We start from the raw sequence: 20,550 nt of genomic DNA, 5'->3' as shown, positions 1-20,550 counted from the left end.
AAAAATCACTAATATTTGGCAAAAGAAATACATATTGTGGCTGAAATAACCTGTTTTGCACTAAATATATTTTTTATAATGAATATAAGATAATAACAATAACGTTCAACCTGTGCAAAACAAAATGAGTGAGATGTGTGAGCATCAGGTTGTTTCAGTATTAGTGCAGCAGTGAGCAGCTTTCCTCTACACATCTTTATAAACAGGGTTGTAGATTTGATACGGCTCTCAATTAATGCTCAATGTTGAGCTTTATTCTGTTTTGAGACGCAACAGCAGAAAAGACCTCAGGGAGATCTCACGGAGGCTTTTAGCAAAACGCCAAGAGTGACGAGCGCAAGCGTCGAGTGCAACGCCGTAACGTAAACGAAATTTTGAAATTTGAAAGTGGAAACTGTATTTATTAATGACGTGTTATGTCCGCGTACGTTGTACTTTTGTACTTTGTAAAGTTGTCATGTTCATGGAGAGAGAGGTCGTCCTGAAACCTCAAGGTAGCGGCTCATCCCTGTTCTCTCCTTGTGGTGCATCCCAACTCTCTAAATTATCGTTTCCTCGCTCCTCGATTGAACCGGAAGTGATTCTGCGCCGCCATCTTGACGGCCGTCCCAAAGCTCTGAGGAGTCATGATGGAGGAGCCCTGAGAGCTTCCAGGAAGTGTTTTAACGCTGGACACGCCCCCTCACTGTTCATCTGTTATGTGATTGGACGCTGCAGCTGATGGACTGATCTCTGGCGTTTCATACCAGAGACGATTACAGATTAAACTCAAGTTATATATTATATCTTTTCTTATTCACCATCTGGTTAAAATATGTTCATTGTAGGTCTGAACAACAAAATGACCTCAAACAACTGTCTCCAAGCAAGTGAGTCATACACATACACATATATACATACACACACACACACACACACACGTTGTGGCCACCAGAGGGCAGCACGTGTTCATTCTTCTGTCCATCAATACGGATCAGAGTGAGACGTCCTGAGGATCCAGATCAGGTTCTTCAGTGTTTAAAGAGTGACGGCTGATCTCAGGTCAGTCATCAGGATCACGTTTAACAAAGTGAAACATTTGGTTTAATAAAAATAAAAAAGTCTTAAATTGAGTTGCTTCTTTGGTCTATTTAAAGGAATCAAAGCGCATATTTATAAACAGCTTCTTTATTATGTAAAGTCAAAACAATAAAGACAAATATTTTAAACCTGAAGATCAACAGCAGAAATATTAAAAAGTGTGTTCATACAGAAAATCTTCATCATCACGGCTTTCATTTGGATCTCTGAGCTTCTCCGACTCTCAAACTTTCACGATCACACACACAATAACAACAACAACAACAACACCACCAACACCACCAGAGGACAGACTGAACCGGTCGTGAAGAAGTTTCTCAGCTTCAGTAAAAATAAACTCAAAATATTAAACGTACAAACTGATAAATATTCAGCGCGTGATATTAATAGAGTAACATTTGGTGAAACACCGCAAGTGTTCGACTCCTCCGCTCCGAGCGGCTGCCATCATGCGTCAAGATACATACTTAATAAATACGTCTGCTTTAAAACGAGCTTTTACACTTCTGAAGGAAAACTAGTCGATCAAACTGGAGCAGATCAATGACATATAATAATCAATAACATAATAATCAACACCATCTAATAAGTAAAAAAAATATTTAAAACAAACTGTCACACGTGACTCAAACAGCGTTTCAGTGGAACCAGTGGAACCAGTGGAACCAGTGCTGAGTGGGAGCGGCTGGTTTCGGGGCACGAGACTGACGAGGTGATGAGTTGTCACATGTTTCACATGTTTCACATGTTTCTGATCGGAACGCTTTAAAAAAACAAAGCGTTTATTTTATAAAAAGGAACAGAAGACATAATTTGAGGCGCTGAGATTCTCGTGATATGAAACCAACCCTGTGTCGTTTAGTTTGCTGGAGCGTTCGGTGGGAGATAAAAGGCGACCGAGAGCAGAACCCAGTTCCTGAGAGTCCTCCAGCTCGTCTCTGGGCGTGTTTGAGGTCTTGAGCTCGGATCCCCCACGATGCACCTGGCCTGCTACTCCAGCTTGGCGCGGCGCCGCAGGTAGGTGTGGTAGAAGAAGTTGCAGAAGAGCAGCAGGTAGCTGAGGTACATGAGGCCGGCCCAGGCCACGTTGTCCAGCCGCGAGGGGCAGTCGCCCTGCGGCATCCAGCGGTACACCAGCGCGCTCACCGCCAGCCCCACGGCCATCTGGCCCAGCTGGGCGCCGGTGATGAGCGCGGCGAGCGGCCGCGGCACGCGCAGGCCGGCGGCGCGCGCCGCGTAGTAGCTGTACATGAGCGCGTGCACGCCGTAGTTCATGGTCATGAACCAGCCGCCGCCGGCCACCATGTCCTTGTAGGAGTACCACGAGTACAGCAGCACCGTCATGTGGTGGTACCAGTGCAGGAACAGCAGCTTCTGCTTCCTCAGCACCACGAACGCCGTGTCGCCTGGAGACAGCAGATATGTGGGACGTGTATGGATATATAAGAGGTATAGATAGAAACAGGACGTGTAGATATATAAATGGATGGATCGGGTCACTCACCGAGCTCGGGAGCTTTGCTCAGCACGAAGGCGTAGGCCCAGAACTTGCTGACCGGCCCGTTGTAGAAGCTCTGGTCGCACACGGAGCGCCTGAAGCCGCCGCAGCTCAGGACCTGGACCATGTAGGACCCGGTCCGCAGCGCCCCGCCGATGCTGGGGGCAGAACCACGGTCACGTCATTTATAGGGGATTAGGACACACCAACTGAAACACCTCAGGGAAGGTCACCTGAAATGGTGTGTGTGCATTAAATATGTAATAAATACAGAACTATGAAACATATTGATCTTCTCTAGATCTAGACGTCTCGCTCTGTTGGCGTTATAATAAACATGAAGTCATTATATATATATATATATATATATATATATATATATATATATATATATACTTACGGCACCAGCAGGTGCGCTGAAGGTGAGCCGTTACCTGAAGAGAGCGAGGCTGAGCGACCAGAGGATGAGCGGCAGCCGCAGGTTCATTTTGGGGCGGGCCTTCATGTAGTGCCGGCCTCCGAACACCAGGGCGGCGTAGACGGCGCAGAACACGAAGGACTTGCTCCTGAGAGGAACAAAGATATGTTATTGATGTACACATGAAGGACAGAGATAACGATAAAGAGGTACAATTACTTCATGGTACAAGTACAACAAGCTAATATTTAAACCAACGCTAGCATCAAGAGTCGCTTTTGCACTTCTACCATTTAATTCCTAAATTAATACTCTGTTCTTTTTTCCCTTTCATCTCAGCTATTTAAATAATTAATACACACACACACACACACACACACACACACACACACACACACACACACACACACACACACACACACACACACACACCTATTTAAATGTTATTAAAATGCTTATTTAAAAAGGTTGGAACATTAAAATACTCAGTTTAAGATATGCAGACCTCAAAATACTCACATTTAAATACTCACTTTAATTAAGTTAATGCTAGCAACATCATTAAATGCTCATTTAAAATACTAACACTGTTACAATGCTGACTTTAGTAACCTTACAATGTTGAAATATGAATATTAGGTTTTTGACAGACATTTTTTATTATTTTCTGTCTTTTTCTTATATTTCAGAGACCAATCGATTGAAATGGAGAAAATATTCAGCATTTGATGAATAATAAATGTTTTAAAATGTGAAATTGTTTGTTCCTTCTTTGCTTCTCTATGATGCAAAATGTCTCACTCTGATTCACGTGTTAACACTTTATTAGAATTATGTATCTATTAGTAGACTAAAAGGCTTTTAAAAGTATAATGATTTGGTTTTATCATTAAACACTTTCTCATCTGAAATAAAAGGCGTTAGTTTTAGAATATTCGTCATAATTACAGCAACATGTCAGTGGACTCGTGCTCAACAGTTCAAATAGTTTATGAAGCTTCATATCAATATGTCGTCCTGTGAGTGAAACCGTCAACTGGAATAACCCGATGCGATTTAATTACAGCGGCATACCGCGCATGCCTGTGTGACGTCAGTGCGCCCCACCTGTAGAACACCTGTAGGCTCCACTGCGCAGACTCCTCCCCCTCTAGTGTCTCCCTGCCTTCAGCACGCGGTGTGACGCGCCTCACCAGACCGGCACAAACCGCTGGTTTAAATGAGTCACGTGATCTGTACACCCTATAGTGCAGGATGCCTGGCGGGTTCTGGTGTCGCGACCCCCGCCGAAGGTTCGAGTCCCCAACGGGAGGCGGTACAGCCTCCCGTTGGGGACTCGAACCCTCAGCGGGGGTCGGCGGCGTCAGTAGTATTAAAATCTCAGCTCGCAGGTGAGTGTCCGCGGGCGCGCGCTCACCAGTTGGCCTGCATCCACGCGACCGCGCCTCGCTCGTCGAAGCGCCGCTCGAAGCTGTACTCGCGCAGCCGCAGAAGAGAGTCCGTCCCGTTCAGCTCCAGCAGCTCCATGTTGACTTTATTTAACTTTATGTTCAAGAACTCCTGAAGAAGCTTCCGGAGAGCGCGCGCTCCGTCTGTCCTCCTGCGTCTGTCCTCCACCTGGCTCACCCTCCCAATTAAAGCCTATTAGCTGGGGGCGGGGCTTCAGGACACACCTGCTGTGTGGGCGGGGCTTATATCGACACTGTTCTGTACCTGTTTTTGTATTTATACTGTGTTGTTCTAAAGTATGTGTATTTATACTGTGTTGTTCTAAAGTATGTGTATTTATACTGTGTAGTTCTAAAGTATGTGTATTTATACTGTGTTGTTCTAAAGTATGTGTATTTATACTGTGTTGTTCTAAAGTCTGTGTATTTATACTGTGTTGTTCTAAAGTATGTGTATTTATACTGTGTTGTTCTAAAGTCTGTGTATTTATACTGTGTTGTTCTAAAGTATGTGTATTGTTCTAAAGTATGTGTATTTATACTGTGTTGTTCTAAAGTATGTGTATTTATACTGTGTTGTTCTAAAGTATGTGTATTTATACTGTGTTGTTCTAAAGTCTGTGTATTTATACTGTGTTGTTCTAAAGTATGTGTATTGTTCTAAAGTATGTGTATTTATACTGTGTTGTTCTAAAGTATGTGTATTTATACTGTGTTGTTCTAAAGTCTGTGTATTTATACTGTGTTGTTCTAAAGTCTGTGTATTGTTCTAAAGTCTGTGTATTTATACTGTGTTGTTCTAAAGTATGTGTATTTATACTGTGTTGTTCTAAAGTCTGTGTATTTATACTGTGTTGTTCTAAAGTATGTGTATTTATACTGTGTTGTTCTAAAGTATGTGTATTGTTCTAAAGTATGTGTATTTATACTGTGTTGTTCTAAAGTCTGTGTATTTATACTGTGTTGTTCTAAAGTCTGTGTATTTATACTGTGTTGTTCTAAAGTATGTGTATTTATACTGTGTTGTTCTAAAGTCTGTGTATTTATACTGTGTTGTTCTAAAGTATGTGTATTTATACTGTGTTGTTCTAAAGTCTGTGTATTTATACTGTGTTGTTCTAAAGTCTGTGTATTTATACTGTGTTGTTCTAAAGTATGTGTATTGTTCTAAAGTCTGTGTATTTATACTGTGTTGTTCTAAAGTCTGTGTATTTATACTGTGTTGTTCTAAAGTCTGTGTATTTATACTGTGTTGTTCTAAAGTATGTGTATTTATACTGTGTTGTTCTAAAGTCTGTGTATTTATACTGTGTTGTTCTAAAGTATGTGTATTGTTCTAAAGTATGTGTATTTATACTGTGTTGTTCTAAAGTCTGTGTATTTATACTGTGTTGTTCTAAAGTATGTGTATTGTTCTAAAGTATGTGTATTTATACTGTGTTGTTCTAAAGTATGTGTATTTATACTGTGTTGTTCTAAAGTCTGTGTATTTATACTGTGTTGTTCTAAAGTCTGTGTATTTATACTGTGTTGTTCTAAAGTATGTGTATTTATACTGTGTTGTTCTAAAGTATGTGTATTTATACTGTGTTGTTCTAAAGTCTGTGTATTTATACTGTGTTGTTCTAAAGTATGTGTATTTATACTGTGTTGTTCTAAAGTATGTGTATTTATACTGTGTTGTTCTAAAGTCTGTGTATTTATACTGTGTTGTTCTAAAGTATGTGTTTTTATACTGTGTTGTTCTAAAGTATGTGTATTGTTCTAAAGTATGTGTATTTATACTGTGTTGTTCTAAAGTCTGTGTATTTATACTGTGTTGTTCTAAAGTCTGTGTATTTATACTGTGTTGTTCTAAAGTCTGTGTATTTATACTGTGTTGTTCTAAAGTCTGTGTATTGTTCTAAAGTCTGTGTATTTATACTGTGTTGTTCTAAAGTATGTGTATTGTTCTAAAGTCTGTGTATTTATACTGTGTTGTTCTAAAGTATGTGTATTTGTACTGTGTTGTTCTAAAGTATGTGTATTGTTCTAAAGTATGTGTATTTATACTGTGTTGTTCTAAAGTCTGTGTATTTATACTGTGTTGTTCTAAAGTCTGTGTATTTATACTGTGTTGTTCTAAAGTATGTGTATTGTTCTAAAGTATGTGTATTTATACTGTGTTGTTCTAAAGTCTGTGTATTTATACTGTGTTGTTCTAAAGTATGTGTATTTATACTGTGTTGTTCTAAAGTCTGTGTATTTATACTGTGTTGTTCTAAAGTCTGTGTATTTATACTGTGTTGTTCTAAAGCATGTGTATTTATACTGTGTTGTTCTAAAGTATGTGTATTTATACTGTGTTGTTCTAAAGTCTGTGTATTTATACTGTGTTGTTCTAAAGTATGTGTATTTATACTGTGTTGTTCTAAAGTCTGTGTATTGTTCTAAAGTCTGTGTATTTATACTGTGTTGTTCTAAAGTATGTGTATTTGTACTGTGTTGTTCTAAAGTATGTGTATTGTTCTAAAGTATGTGTATTTATACTGTGTTGTTCTAAAGTCTGTGTATTTATACTGTGTTGTTCTAAAGTCTGTGTATTTATACTGTGTTGTTCTAAAGTATGTGTATTGTTCTAAAGTATGTGTATTCATACTGTGTTGTTCTAAAGTCTGTGTATTTATACTGTGTTGTTCTAAAGTATGTGTATTTATACTGTGTTGTTCTAAAGTCTGTGTATTTATACTGTGTTGTTCTAAAGTCTGTGTATTTATACTGTGTTGTTCTAAAGTATGTGTATTTATACTGTGTTGTTCTAAAGTATGTGTATTTATACTGTGTTGTTCTAAAGTCTGTGTATTTATACTGTGTTGTTCTAAAGTATGTGTATTTATACTGTGTTGTTCTAAAGTCTGTGTATTTATACTGTGTTGTTCTAAAGTCTGTGTATTTATACTGTGTTGTTCTAAAGTCTGTGTATTTATACTGTGTTGTTCTAAAGTCTGTGTATTTATACTGTGTTGTTCTAAAGTCTGTGTATTTATACTGTGTTGTTCTAAAGTATGTGTATTTATACTGTGTTGTTCTAAAGTCTGTGTATTTATACTGTGTTGTTCTAAAGTCTGTGTATTTATACTGTGTTGTTCTAAAGTATGTGTATTTATACTGTGTTGTTCTAAAGTCTGTGTATTTATACTGTGTTGTTCTAAAGTCTGTGTATTGTTCTAAAGTCTGTGTATTTATACTGTGTTGTTCTAAAGTATGTGTATTGTTCTAAAGTCTGTGTATTTATACTGTGTTGTTCTAAAGTATGTGTATTTGTACTGTGTTGTTCTAAAGTATGTGTATTGTTCTAAAGTATGTGTATTTATACTGTGTTGTTCTAAAGTCTGTGTATTTATACTGTGTTGTTCTAAAGTCTGTGTATTTATACTGTGTTGTTCTAAAGTATGTGTATTGTTCTAAAGTATGTGTATTTATACTGTGTTGTTCTAAAGTCTGTGTATTTATACTGTGTTGTTCTAAAGTATGTGTATTTATACTGTGTTGTTCTAAAGTCTGTGTATTTATACTGTGTTGTTCTAAAGTCTGTGTATTTATACTGTGTTGTTCTAAAGCATGTGTATTTATACTGTGTTGTTCTAAAGTATGTGTATTTATACTGTGTTGTTCTAAAGTCTGTGTATTTATACTGTGTTGTTCTAAAGTATGTGTATTTATACTGTGTTGTTCTAAAGTCTGTGTATTGTTCTAAAGTCTGTGTATTTATACTGTGTTGTTCTAAAGTATGTGTATTTGTACTGTGTTGTTCTAAAGTATGTGTATTGTTCTAAAGTATGTGTATTTATACTGTGTTGTTCTAAAGTCTGTGTATTTATACTGTGTTGTTCTAAAGTCTGTGTATTTATACTGTGTTGTTCTAAAGTATGTGTATTGTTCTAAAGTATGTGTATTTATACTGTGTTGTTCTAAAGTCTGTGTATTTATACTGTGTTGTTCTAAAGTATGTGTATTTATACTGTGTTGTTCTAAAGTCTGTGTATTTATACTGTGTTGTTCTAAAGTCTGTGTATTTATACTGTGTTGTTCTAAAGTATGTGTATTTATACTGTGTTGTTCTAAAGTATGTGTATTTATACTGTGTTGTTCTAAAGTCTGTGTATTTATACTGTGTTGTTCTAAAGTCTGTGTATTTATACTGTGTTGTTCTAAAGTATGTGTATTGTTCTAAAGTATGTGTATTTATACTGTGTTGTTCTAAAGTATGTGTATTTATACTGTGTTGTTCTAAAGTATGTGTATTGTTCTAAAGTCTGTGTATTTATACTGTGTTGTTCTAAAGTATGTGTTTTTATACTGTGTTGTTCTAAAGTCTGTGTATTTATACTGTGTTGTTCTAAAGTATGTGTATTGTTCTAAAGTCTGTGTATTTATACTGTGTTGTTCTAAAGTCTGTGTATTTATACTGTGTTGTGCTAAAGTCTGTGTATTTATACTGTGTTGTTCTAAAGTCTGTGTATTTATACTGTGTTGTTCTAAAGTCTGTGTATTGTTCTAAAGTCTGTGTATTTATACTGTGTTGTTCTAAAGTATGTGTATTTATACTGTGTTGTTCTAAAGTCTGTGTATTTATACTGTGTTGTTCTAAAGTATGTGTATTTATACTGTGTTGTTCTAAAGTATGTGTATTGTTCTAAAGTATGTGTATTTATACTGTGTTGTTCTAAAGTCTGTGTATTTATACTGTGTTGTTCTAAAGTCTGTGTATTTATACTGTGTTGTTCTAAAGTATGTGTATTTATACTGTGTTGTTCTAAAGTCTGTGTATTTATACTGTGTTGTTCTAAAGTATGTGTATTTATACTGTGTTGTTCTAAAGTCTGTGTATTTATACTGTGTTGTTCTAAAGTCTGTGTATTTATACTGTGTTGTTCTAAAGTCTGTGTATTTATACTGTGTTGTTCTAAAGTATGTGTATTTATACTGTGTTGTTCTAAAGTCTGTGTATTTATACTGTGTTGTTCTAAAGTATGTGTATTGTTCTAAAGTATGTGTATTTATACTGTGTTGTTCTAAAGTCTGTGTATTTATACTGTGTTGTTCTAAAGTATGTGTATTTATACTGTGTTGTTCTAAAGTCTGTGTATTTATACTGTGTTGTTCTAAAGTCTGTGTATTTATACTGTGTTGTTCTAAAGTATGTGTATTTATACTGTGTTGTTCTAAAGTATGTGTATTTATACTGTGTTGTTCTAAAGTCTGTGTATTTATACTGTGTTGTTCTAAAGTATGTGTATTTATACTGTGTTGTTCTAAAGTATGTGTATTTATACTGTGTTGTTCTAAAGTCTGTGTATTTATACTGTGTTGTTCTAAAGTATGTGTATTTATACTGTGTTGTTCTAAAGTATGTGTATTTATACTGTGTTGTTCTAAAGTCTGTGTATTTATACTGTGTTGTTCTAAAGTATGTGTATTTATACTGTGTTGTTCTAAAGTATGTGTATTGTTCTAAAGTCTGTGTATTTATACTGTGTTGTTCTAAAGTCTGTGTATTTATACTGTGTTGTTCTAAAGTCTGTGTATTTATACTGTGTTGTTCTAAAGTATGTGTATTTATACTGTGTTGTTCTAAAGTCTGTGTATTGTTCTAAAGTCTGTGTATTTATACTGTGTTGTTCTAAAGTCTGTGTATTTATACTGTGTTGTTCTAAAGTATGTGTATTTATACTGTGTTGTTCTAAAGTATGTGTATTGTTCTAAAGTCTGTGTATTTATACTGTGTTGTTCTAAAGTCTGTGTATTTATACTGTGTTGTTCTAAAGTATGTGTATTGTTCTAAAGTCTGTGTATTTATACTGTGTTGTTCTAAAGTATGTGTATTTATACTGTGTTGTTCTAAAGTATGTGTATTTATACTGTGTTGTTCTAAAGTCTGTGTATTTATACTGTGTTGTTCTAAAGTATGTGTATTTATACTGTGTTGTTCTAAAGTCTGTGTATTTATACTGTGTTGTTCTAAAGTCTGTGTATTTATACTGTGTTGTTCTAAAGTCTGTGTATTTATACTGTGTTGTTCTAAAGTCTGTGTATTTATACTGTGTTGTTCTAAAGTCTGTGTATTTATACTGTGTTGTTCTAAAGTATGTGTATTGTTCTAAAGTATGTGTATTTATACTGTGTTGTTCTAAAGTCTGTGTATTTATACTGTGTTGTTCTAAAGTATGTGTATTTATACTGTGTTGTTCTAAAGTCTGTGTATTTATACTGTGTTGTTCTAAAGTCTGTGTATTTATACTGTGTTGTTCTAAAGTATGTGTATTTATACTGTGTTGTTCTAAAGTCTGTGTATTTATACTGTGTTGTTCTAAAGTCTGTGTATTTATACTGTGTTGTTCTAAAGTATGTGTATTGTTCTAAAGTATGTGTCTTTACACTGTGTTGTTCTAAAGTCTGTGTATTTATACTGTGTTGTTCTAAAGTATGTGTATTGTTCTAAAGTATGTGTATTTATACTGTGTTGTTCTAAAGTCTGTGTATTTATACTGTGTTGTTCTAAAGTATGTGTATTGTTCTAAAGTATGTGTATTTATACTGTGTTGTTCTAAAGTCTGTGTATTTATACTGTGTCTGTGTTAAAATACTACTACTGACTAGTCAGGGGGCGTGGTCCCCCTGACTAGTCAGTCTTTAACACTGAAGCATAGACTTCTATACAACCAGAGGAGTCGCCCCCTGGGGTCAGTAGAGAGAATGCAGTTTAAACTATGTTTAAATATTAGTTAATTATTCAACAGTTGACCTTAAAAATATTATATTTATAAATAAATAAATATTATAGTTTAATACTTCAACTACAACGTATTCATTATATATTTTATGGAAGGGACATTTACAATGCAGTACTCCTACTGCAACAGAGTATTTTTACACTGTGGTATTTTTAGTGCAGTATCTCCATTTCTTCTGTATTTATTATAAATATATAATAAGTATTTTTTTAAGCAATAAGCTTTTTCATTTATGTTATTTATTTGGTATGTCTTTCCCCATAATTAAAGTGAACAAAGACACAATCAGCATCTTCCTTTATCTTTGTGTTATTATAGAAAAGGTTTCTTCAGGTCGGGCTGGTATGACGTCGCCTTACGTCGCCGTGACGTCACCTCCGCGATGCGGAAGTTGCAGTCTCCGTGGAGAAGGTAAACTAATGTCAACCAGCCGCCTGGACGCGCAGCAGCGAGCCGCCGCACAGAGAGCAGCAGCCCGGTACCGTTCAATGGACCCGCCGGGCCGCCGGGAGAACCCGTCGGTACCGCGGAGGCTCCGCGCGGGTCGGTAGAGGCTGCACCCGGCTTCACCGCCTCTCCCTCCACGGTGAGCGCGGAACTCCTTTGAAAGAAACCTCACTTTAGAACTTGTGTTCATATTAGTTCAATTATCCAAATGCCTCGATACACGTGGATGTTTCTCCCGGTTCAGTCGCGCCTCCTCGTCCCTTCGGCGGACATATTATTCCATAAACAGACGTTTCTTTGAGCCAAATGTCCACTTGCACAACCCCGAGCCTCCGCCCGCCGAGCGGCGTCCAGCAGCCGCTGGAGTCCCTTGGAGGAGTCCTCTTCTCGGCGGAGCTGGGAGTCTGCCCCGCCGGACCTGAAGCACCGCGGCCCGCTGCAGGGAGGCGCGGGACCCTCAGGAGAGACTCAACGGGGAGGACCGGGAGACGTTAAGGCGACTTCTCTGTGAGGGGGTTCAGCGAGCTCTGCGGGGGACCGGGTCAGGGGGACCATGTCCCGGGTCAGGGGGACCGGGTCCCGGGTCAGAGGGGACCGGGTCCCGGGTCAGGGGGACCATGTCCCGGGTCAGAGGGGACCGGGTCCCGGGTCAGGGGGACCATGTCCCGGGTCAGGGGGACCGGGTCCCGGTGCAGGGGGACCGGGTCCCGGTGCAGGGGGACCATGTCCCGGTGCAGGGGGACCGGGTCCCGGTGCAGGGGGACCATGTCCCGGGTCAGGGGGACCGGGTCCCGGGTCAGGGGGACCGGGTCAGAGGGGCATGGTCCCGGGTCAGAGGGACCATGTCCCGGGTCAGGGGGACCGGGTCCCGGGTCAGGGGGACCGGGTCAGAGGGGCATGGTTCCGGTGCAGGGGGACCATGTCCCGGGTCAGGGGGACCGGGTCCCGGTGCAGGGGGACCATGTCCCGGGTCAGGGGGACCGGGTCCCGGGTCAGAGGGGACCATGTCCCGGGTCAGGGGGACCGGGTCCCGGGTCAGAGGGGACCATGTCCCGGGTCAGAGGGGACCATGTCCCGGGTCAGGGGGACCGGGTCCTGGGTCAGAGGGGCATGGTCCCGGGTCAGAGGGGACCATGTCTCGGGTCAGTGGGGCATGGTCCCGGGTCAGAGGGGACCATGTCTCGGGTCAGTGGGGCATGGTCCCGGGTCAGAGGGGACCATGTCCCGGGTCAAGGGGACCGGGTCCCGGTGTTGTTGTTATTATTGTTGTTATTGTTGTTGTTGTTATTATTATTAAGTCCATGAGGATGTCAATAAAAGTCTTCAACGTTCCTCTAGTAGTTTGTTGTTGGTTTGACCCTGGTGAGAACAACAACAACAACAACAGCAGTGATGAAAAAGAGCAGAAGAAGAAGAAAAATGGCATTATAGAGGTCCTGTTGCTTTAATTGATCTTCTTCTCTCCTCTCAGGTCAGACTTCCTGTCTCTGACTTCGTCACTCCGCCTCCTGTACCAAGGTACTGCCACACACACACACACACACACACACACACACACACACACACACACACACACTTTCATCTCCGTGAGAGACGGGTTTAAGATTTCACTGTTCAATAATCAAATGATCAAAAGGTTTTTCAATGTTTTTTTATTGGTGGGAAAAAAGACGGGGTGGGACTTCACCTCTCGATCAGTGAAAGCCCTCACTGATTGGACAATCAATTAGGGCTATCACTGATTGGACAATCACTTATTGGCGTCGTCTTTATTTACGTGAACTGGAGGAAAACTAGCGCTCTGTGCTGAAGCTTCCATTCCCCCAGCGGCAGGACTTCTTGGTTTGGTTCAGAAGAATCACACCATCATTATTTTAATAGGATTTTATATGAACATTAGAATTACTCAGATATTTTTCAGAACAGGGACGAGGTCGTGGAGAAGCGTTCCAACATGAAGTCACTCAGATGGTTCTGGAGATCTTCTTGGAGCTCCTCATCGGAGCCACCGGGTCGGATTCTGGTGGAACGGACCTCCTGCTCTTCTTCCTGCTCTTCTTCCTCCTCCTCCTCTCTGGGAGCCGACACCACGCTGCTGGAGACACAGAACGTGTTGTTGGACCCACTGGAGAGAAGGGGAGGGGGGGGGGGGGAACCAGAACCAGAACTGAGAGGATCAGACTGTCAGACCTGCTGCAGTAAAATGAGAGGTTTTCTAAAGGGACTTTGGTGCTCAGAGACACTACCTCTTTAGTCCACAGGGGGCTCCAGAACCAACACTACCTCTTTAGTCCACAAGGGGAGCTCCAGAACCAACACTACCTCTTTAGTCCACAGGGGGCACCAGAACCAACACTACCTCTTTAGTCCACATGGGGCACCAGAACCAACACTACCTCTTTAGTCCACATGGGGCACCAGAACCAACACTACCTCTTTAGTCCACATGGGGCACTAGAACCAACACTACCTCTTTAGTCCACAGGGGGCACCAGAACCAACACTACCTCTTTAGTCCACAGGGGGCACCATAACCAACACTACCTCTTTAGTCCACAGGGGGCACCAGAACCAACACTACCTCTTTAGTCCACATGGGGCACCAGAACCAACACTACCTCTTTAGTCCACATGGGGCACTAGAACCAACACTACCTCTTTAGTCCACAGGGGGCACCATAACCAACATTACCTCTTTAGTCCACAGGGGGCACCATAACCAACACTACCTCTTTAGTCCACAGGGGGGCACCATAACCAACATTACCTCTTTAGTCCACAGTGGGCACCATAACCAACATTACCTCTTTAGTCCACATGGGGCTCCAGAACCAACACTACCTCTTTAGTCCACAGGGGGCACCATAACCAACACTACCTCTTTAGTCCACAGGGGGCACCAGAACCAACACTACCTCTTTAGTCCACATGGGGCACCAGAACCAACACTACCTCTTTAGTCCACATGGGGCACCAGAACCAACACTACCTCTTTAGTCCACAGGGGGCACTAGAACCAACACTACCTCTTTAGTCCACAGGGGGCACCATAACCAACATTACCTCTTTAGTCCACAGGGGGCACCATAACCAACATTACCTCTTTAGTCCACATGGGGCACCAGAACCAACACTACCTCTTTAGTCCACATGGGGCACTAGAACCAACACTACCTCTTTAGTCCACAGGGAGCGCTAGAACCAACATTACCTCTTTAGTCCACATGGGGCACCAGAACCAACATTACCTCTTTAGTCCACAGGGAGCGCTAGAACCAACACTACCTCTTTAGTCCACAGGGGGCACCAGAACCAACATTACCTCTTTAGTCCACATAGGGCACCATAACCAACACTACCTCTTTAGTCCACAGGGAGCGCTAGAACCAACACTACCTCTTTAGTCCACAGGGGGCACTAGAACCAACACTACCTCTTTAGTCCACAGGGGGCACCAGAACCAACATTACCTCTTTAGTCCACATGGGGCACCAGAACCAACATTACCTCTTTAGTCCACAGGGAGCGCTAGAACCAACACTACCTCTTTAGTCCACAGGGGGCACTAGAACCAACACTACCTCTTTAGTCCACAGGGGAGCTCCAGAACCAACACTACCTCTTTAGTCCACAGGGGGCACTAGTCCTACTGTTATTACAGACACCGCCAGAAGATCAATGTGCAGTCTGTGTCTCTACTGTACACACACACACACACACACACACACACACACACACACACACACACACATTAATACCCCCCATAATAAGCTGGGCCATCTGTCAGAGCTGCTCATCATTGGCTGACAGAAGAAGGTCTGCAGGCAGCGGACGACGTGATTGGCTGGCAGGCTGCCCAGAAGAAGGGGGCGGGTACGTCAGCTGATTGGAGGAAGAGGAGGAGTCAGGAGGAGGAAGAGGAGGAGTCAGGAGGAGAAGCTGAGTCGAATCTGTAAATCCACGATGAGCCGGCTCTGCTGCAGACAACAAGTGTAGAGAGAGAGAGAGAGAGAGGGAGAGGGAGAGAGAGAGAGAGAGAGAGAGAGAGCGGGAGAGAGTGAGGCGGAACAAGGAGGTTACCACGGCAACTCAGGGGACGTCTCTGCAGCGGCGAGGACACACAGGTAAGGTTACAGCTGTTTGTGTGTGTGTGTGTGTGTGTCTCTGCGTGTCTGCATGCGTTTGGTTTTTATAAGTGTGTGTGCGTGTTGGTGGATTGAGCAGTGCATGCTGGGAGGAGGAGGAGGAGGAGGAGGGGGGGAGGGGGGGATCCTATTAGCAGAGTCCAGAAAAGTAGAGCTAACTGTGTGCTTATCAGACACACACACACCTACACACAATCACCCACACACACCCCTACACCGATAAACACCTACACACAAACACCTACAGACACACACGCACCTATATATATATATATATATATATATATATATATATATATATATATATATATATATATATATATATATATATATATACACACACCTACACACAAACATACATTGGCGTGCACGCATGCACACACACCTACACTCAGACACCGAAGACCTCTAATATTGTTATATATAACTATATAATATACAACAATACGGTTATATATAATATACAACAATATAATGTACAACTATTTGATATATAAAAATATAATATATTATAATGTGATATATAACAATATAATATATAACTATATGATATATAACTATATGATATATAACAATATGATATATAACCTGCTCCGCGGGGAGATAAGATAAGCGATAACAGATAAGAGCACTGGAGACGCAACATCTGTAATGATTGACCAACGTTTTTGGAAACGTTGGTCAATCATTAAAGATTCAAGATCTGTTGCATGCTGGCTTTGAGTGTGCGAGTATTCTTCTTCTACAATAGCAGCAAGTTCAACATGAGAGGAGCATCTCCACCAGAATGAATACAACCCTCACCTGGCTGACCTGAAGACGCCGTTAAACACTTCAAACTCAAGAAGAAGGCAATCGGCTCCAAGTCGCCGTAAAAGATGCAACGTAGTATCTAGTCAACAACTAAAGGGGGTGACTCCTCTGGTTGTATAGAAGTATATGCTTTATGTGTTAAAGCTGCATTCTCTCTCCTGACCACCAGGGGGTGACTCCTCTGGTTGTATAGAAGTATATGCTTCATGTGTTAACGCTGCATTCTCTCTCCTCCGGTTGTATAGAAGTATATGCTTCATATGTTAGAGGGCGGGGCTACAAGGTGATTGACAGGTCGACACAAGAGACGTATACGTTGTCTCTACGTCACTCCTCAGTCCATATATGGTCACTTCCTGTTCACTGGTGGCAAAAAGCAATTAGACGATGATATATATTTATATTTATTATATGGAATGCAAATGTTTCTTCAGCAGTGAACAACACTCTTGATAGATAGTGTACTACACCAGTATGAATGAAGACATTCTGTATTCACACACCTCCTTACAGTAGAATTTGCATAACGTCCGTTTTAATCCAGACAGTTTTCTGTTTGACCGAAGACCTTCAGCACATGTGGGCATCGAACCTGTGATCTTTGAATTGTATTGTTAGTTGCAGCTGCTCTGTTTTCTTTGAATCGTCGATGATTCATCGTCCCAGTGATTCACTGCCAGTGATGTCGTTTATATTTATGTAACAGATTCAAGTGTTTCGTCTTTACCTGAAAACTGACGACATAAACCGCTAAAAACGTCTTGTATTTAATCAATGGATCTGTAAAAGAGTTTCTCCACAAAGAATCACACAAAACAAGACTTTAAATATTGTGTTCGTATGCGTTTTTTGGTCATTCAGCATGAAAAAGCATTAAAAACGATTAATCCAGACCAAAACAATTCATAATTGACTAATTGGAGGCTACACAAACATTTTTATTCTTGCTCGTGAGATTGTATGAGAGTTTGGATTTGACGTTGAAAGCAGTTGAATCATTTAATAGTTTGAAGTGTCAGTTGATGTGTTTGTTTCGAGTGAAGTGTGATTTCTGTAAGTTGAAGCTTTGTAGTGTACAACCTTTGTCTCAGGTCATATGGTTATGTCCATTTAAATAATTGAATCAAAAGTTAATTTGAGAGTTTATCGGCTGTCCAGTTGTCTATGAATGAATGTAGATTTTAAACGATGTAGTACAAACCTTTTTCCGTGGTGATGACTTTGAATCCGTCTCTGCTTCCTGTTGCAGGTTGAAGTGACGATGAGAAGATGGAGGACAGACCTGCTAGTCCAGTTCCACCCCTGACCTTCACTGTACTGGGTATCAGGAAGCCGAGGGACCCTTCGCACAAATAGCGAAGGGCCAAAAGGAAAAAGGAACATCGGTGCATTTAGGTGTCTAAGGTGCCACCATGTCCCAAGCAGGTAAAGTCCTCCACCTGTACGTTGAGGTGAGGTCTGTTGCCGAGGAAGAAAATGAGGAGCCTGGAGGAAGAGATGAAGGGGACGCTCCCCCGATGCTTCAGTGCCCAGACGTCCTCCCTCAATCCCAGAGAAGCTCCAGCCCCAACCGCCGTCCGGATCTTTCCCCAGTCTCTCAGCACCAAACTGGGGTTGGAAGCCACACCTTATCCCCCACAAAGTCTTCCTCCAGGCATTCCGTCAGCTTCCAACTCCAAAACCCTGACGCTACAGGGTCTCCCACCCAGTTCCACCGGCAGGATTTGTCGCATGACACTTTCAGTCAATTGCTCGAGGTCCTTGCACCTGGAACAACTGGTCCAGGCCAGCACGGCTCATTGGGACGCACCTGTTCCTCTGACCTGGATCCCTACCGGGGAAGGATGCCTATCTCCCCATCTTCTACATCTTCTGGGACAATGACTGTACCCTCCACACCTACCAGCAACCGCAGGGCCTACGAAGTCCCCGGGGTTGGGGATGAGGAGGGGAAGACGTCGGTGGTGACCTTTGGCTACATAGAGAAAGCTAACGTTCACAGCATGGGCAGCCGCCATACCTCTATGTGCCAAAGTGAGTTGAGCAACCCTCTGAACAGAATGGAGGGGCAGCGGCTCCAAAAGAGGTTGAGTGACCCAGTGTGGTTCAACGGGCAGCCGGGGCAGGGAGATCCTTACTACAATCACCCATACTCGTCTGGGATTCAGTCCCCACAAGGCTCGCCTTACCTGCAGATGATGAGCCCAGACGCAGTTGCCAGAGATGCCACCTACGGGGCCTTGGAGGAGTTTGGATCCCCAGAACTTAGGCGCAGATTTGTTGGGCACAACCCAGAGAATTGCAGCCCAACCCTGCCACGGCACTACCAGTCCCCTCGCTGCCGGTCCTTGGGGGGATCCCCTATCCTGCCCCGCCGCACCCTCACCCTGCCATCGAAGGCCCAGCTCCTGAAACTGGACAGGGAAGCCTGCCGTAGTTCCTTGAATGGACTACCCAGAAGCCCTGCCTCTGACCACCTGTGTTCCCACACTGGGTACTCGTCCCACTCGGTAGCTCAAACCTCACCTCTTCGCTCTCGTGGGCCTCCCCAGAGCCTGCAGAGGCCATGGGTTGGACAAGAGAGCCCCAGGTTGTCCAGCAAATTTCACCCACCGTTACCTTCGGGGAGACCCACAGACATCCAGCATAAGATCCCAGCTAGCATATTCCATACAGGCAACCATTCCAGGACTGGCTATCAAGCTACTGGGAACCCCAAACACCTTGTTGATGGTAGCTATTGTTCTAACATCACTAACACTAAACCTACACACAGTATACACTACAGCACTAGTGATAACGTATCCAGCAAGACTCTCTACAAGCCGCCACGCTGCGGTAGCCGAGCGAGTGACGCAGTCAGCCCTACTTATGGCAGGAGAACCATCTCCCCATCCTTAAATTCTGAAGTGGCTTGCAGGTTAGCTGTGGAAGCGACCAAACTGTCCGGCATTTTTGCCGAAAGGCAGAGTCCCTCTCCAGCATTTTCTCAAGCTGAGTCACTGCGGCCAGAGAGTCCTAAGATGGGAGTGTCATCCCTGAGAGAATCCCAACCTTATTCCACTCTTCATGGGCGAACCTCCCCTGAGCCTCTGCAGGCCGACAACCAGAACCTCAGGTGGAAAACGGACAAAGCAACACTTCAAGCCAGACCAGGACGCCTCTCATCCCAGAAAGGCCCGTCTTCACCAGCATCTCCAGCCTTGCCGGCTAGGTTGCACCGTCCAACCACCTCTCAATCCCCAGTCTTGGACCCACGGCATCAACGGGGTTCGTCACCCTCTAAGGACGCATCTGCCCTGCACCGCTACCAGCCGCCACAGTACACTGGACCACGAGACCACAAACCGCCTGCAATGGAGCGGAAGCAGTACGATCACCTCTTTGACAAATCACTTGAGGAAAGCCCTGAACTCTCCAAGAGACTTGTCTCCTGCCAAAACACAGAAGCGTTCCCTGGGAGCTGGACCTCCAGGCACCAGCAGTGGTCGGACGCTGGACCAGTCCAGGATGGGGAAGAACTCTGGGAAGACCACTACAGACAGTCAACCTCTACAGTTTACTCGCCGAGCAGAGAGGAGTATCGTAGGAAGGTCGGAGAAGACAAAGGAATGAACGCGTCGGTGCAGGAGTATCAAACCCCCGTTATAAGTGTGTCCAAGGACGAGAGGGAGGAGGTTCAGGACCACAGCGGGGCTGCTGGGACGGCCTCTCAGAGCTCCAGTGGGGTCACGGGCAGCATGGGAGACTCCCAGGTGGACAGAAACGACAGTCTGTCCCCCGAAACCTCGAGCCAGTCGAGCCACGACACGGCAGACACCGGCTCAGGGATACAGGTCGGCTGGGGGGGATTTGGTTGTTGTGTGAGGAGGTAGTCATGTAGGTTATGTGTATGTTCTGGATCTGTGTGGCGGGTGAGGCGGCCGTC

The 20,550-nt window shown here is 42.6% G+C and overlaps 2 protein-coding genes across 2 annotated transcripts in view; one reads left to right on the top strand and one right to left on the bottom strand.

Moving 5' to 3' along the window:
* Positions 1 to 20,550, top strand: part of LOC306746939 (uncharacterized protein) — a 387,486-nt gene that overhangs the window by 14,989 nt on the left and 351,947 nt on the right. The gene's annotated exons all lie outside the window — the stretch shown is intronic.
* On the bottom strand, positions 1,158 to 4,523 carry LOC306746956 (very long chain fatty acid elongase 6-like; the record flags this gene model as incomplete). Its single annotated transcript, XM_079229945.1, has 4 exons — positions 1,158 to 2,486; positions 2,585 to 2,736; positions 3,013 to 3,144; positions 4,414 to 4,523. The coding sequence occupies 4 exons, from the start codon at positions 4,521 to 4,523 to the stop codon at positions 2,071 to 2,073; spliced, it is 810 nt and encodes a 269-aa protein (XP_079086071.1). The 3' UTR covers positions 1,158 to 2,070.

Source organism: Taurulus bubalis, assembly GCF_910589615.1.
Source record: "Taurulus bubalis genome assembly, chromosome: 14".
Lineage (NCBI taxonomy): Eukaryota > Metazoa > Chordata > Actinopteri > Perciformes > Cottidae > Taurulus > Taurulus bubalis.
The sequence above is the reverse complement of the archived record's forward strand: the minus strand, read 5'-3'. Positions and strand labels throughout refer to the sequence as shown.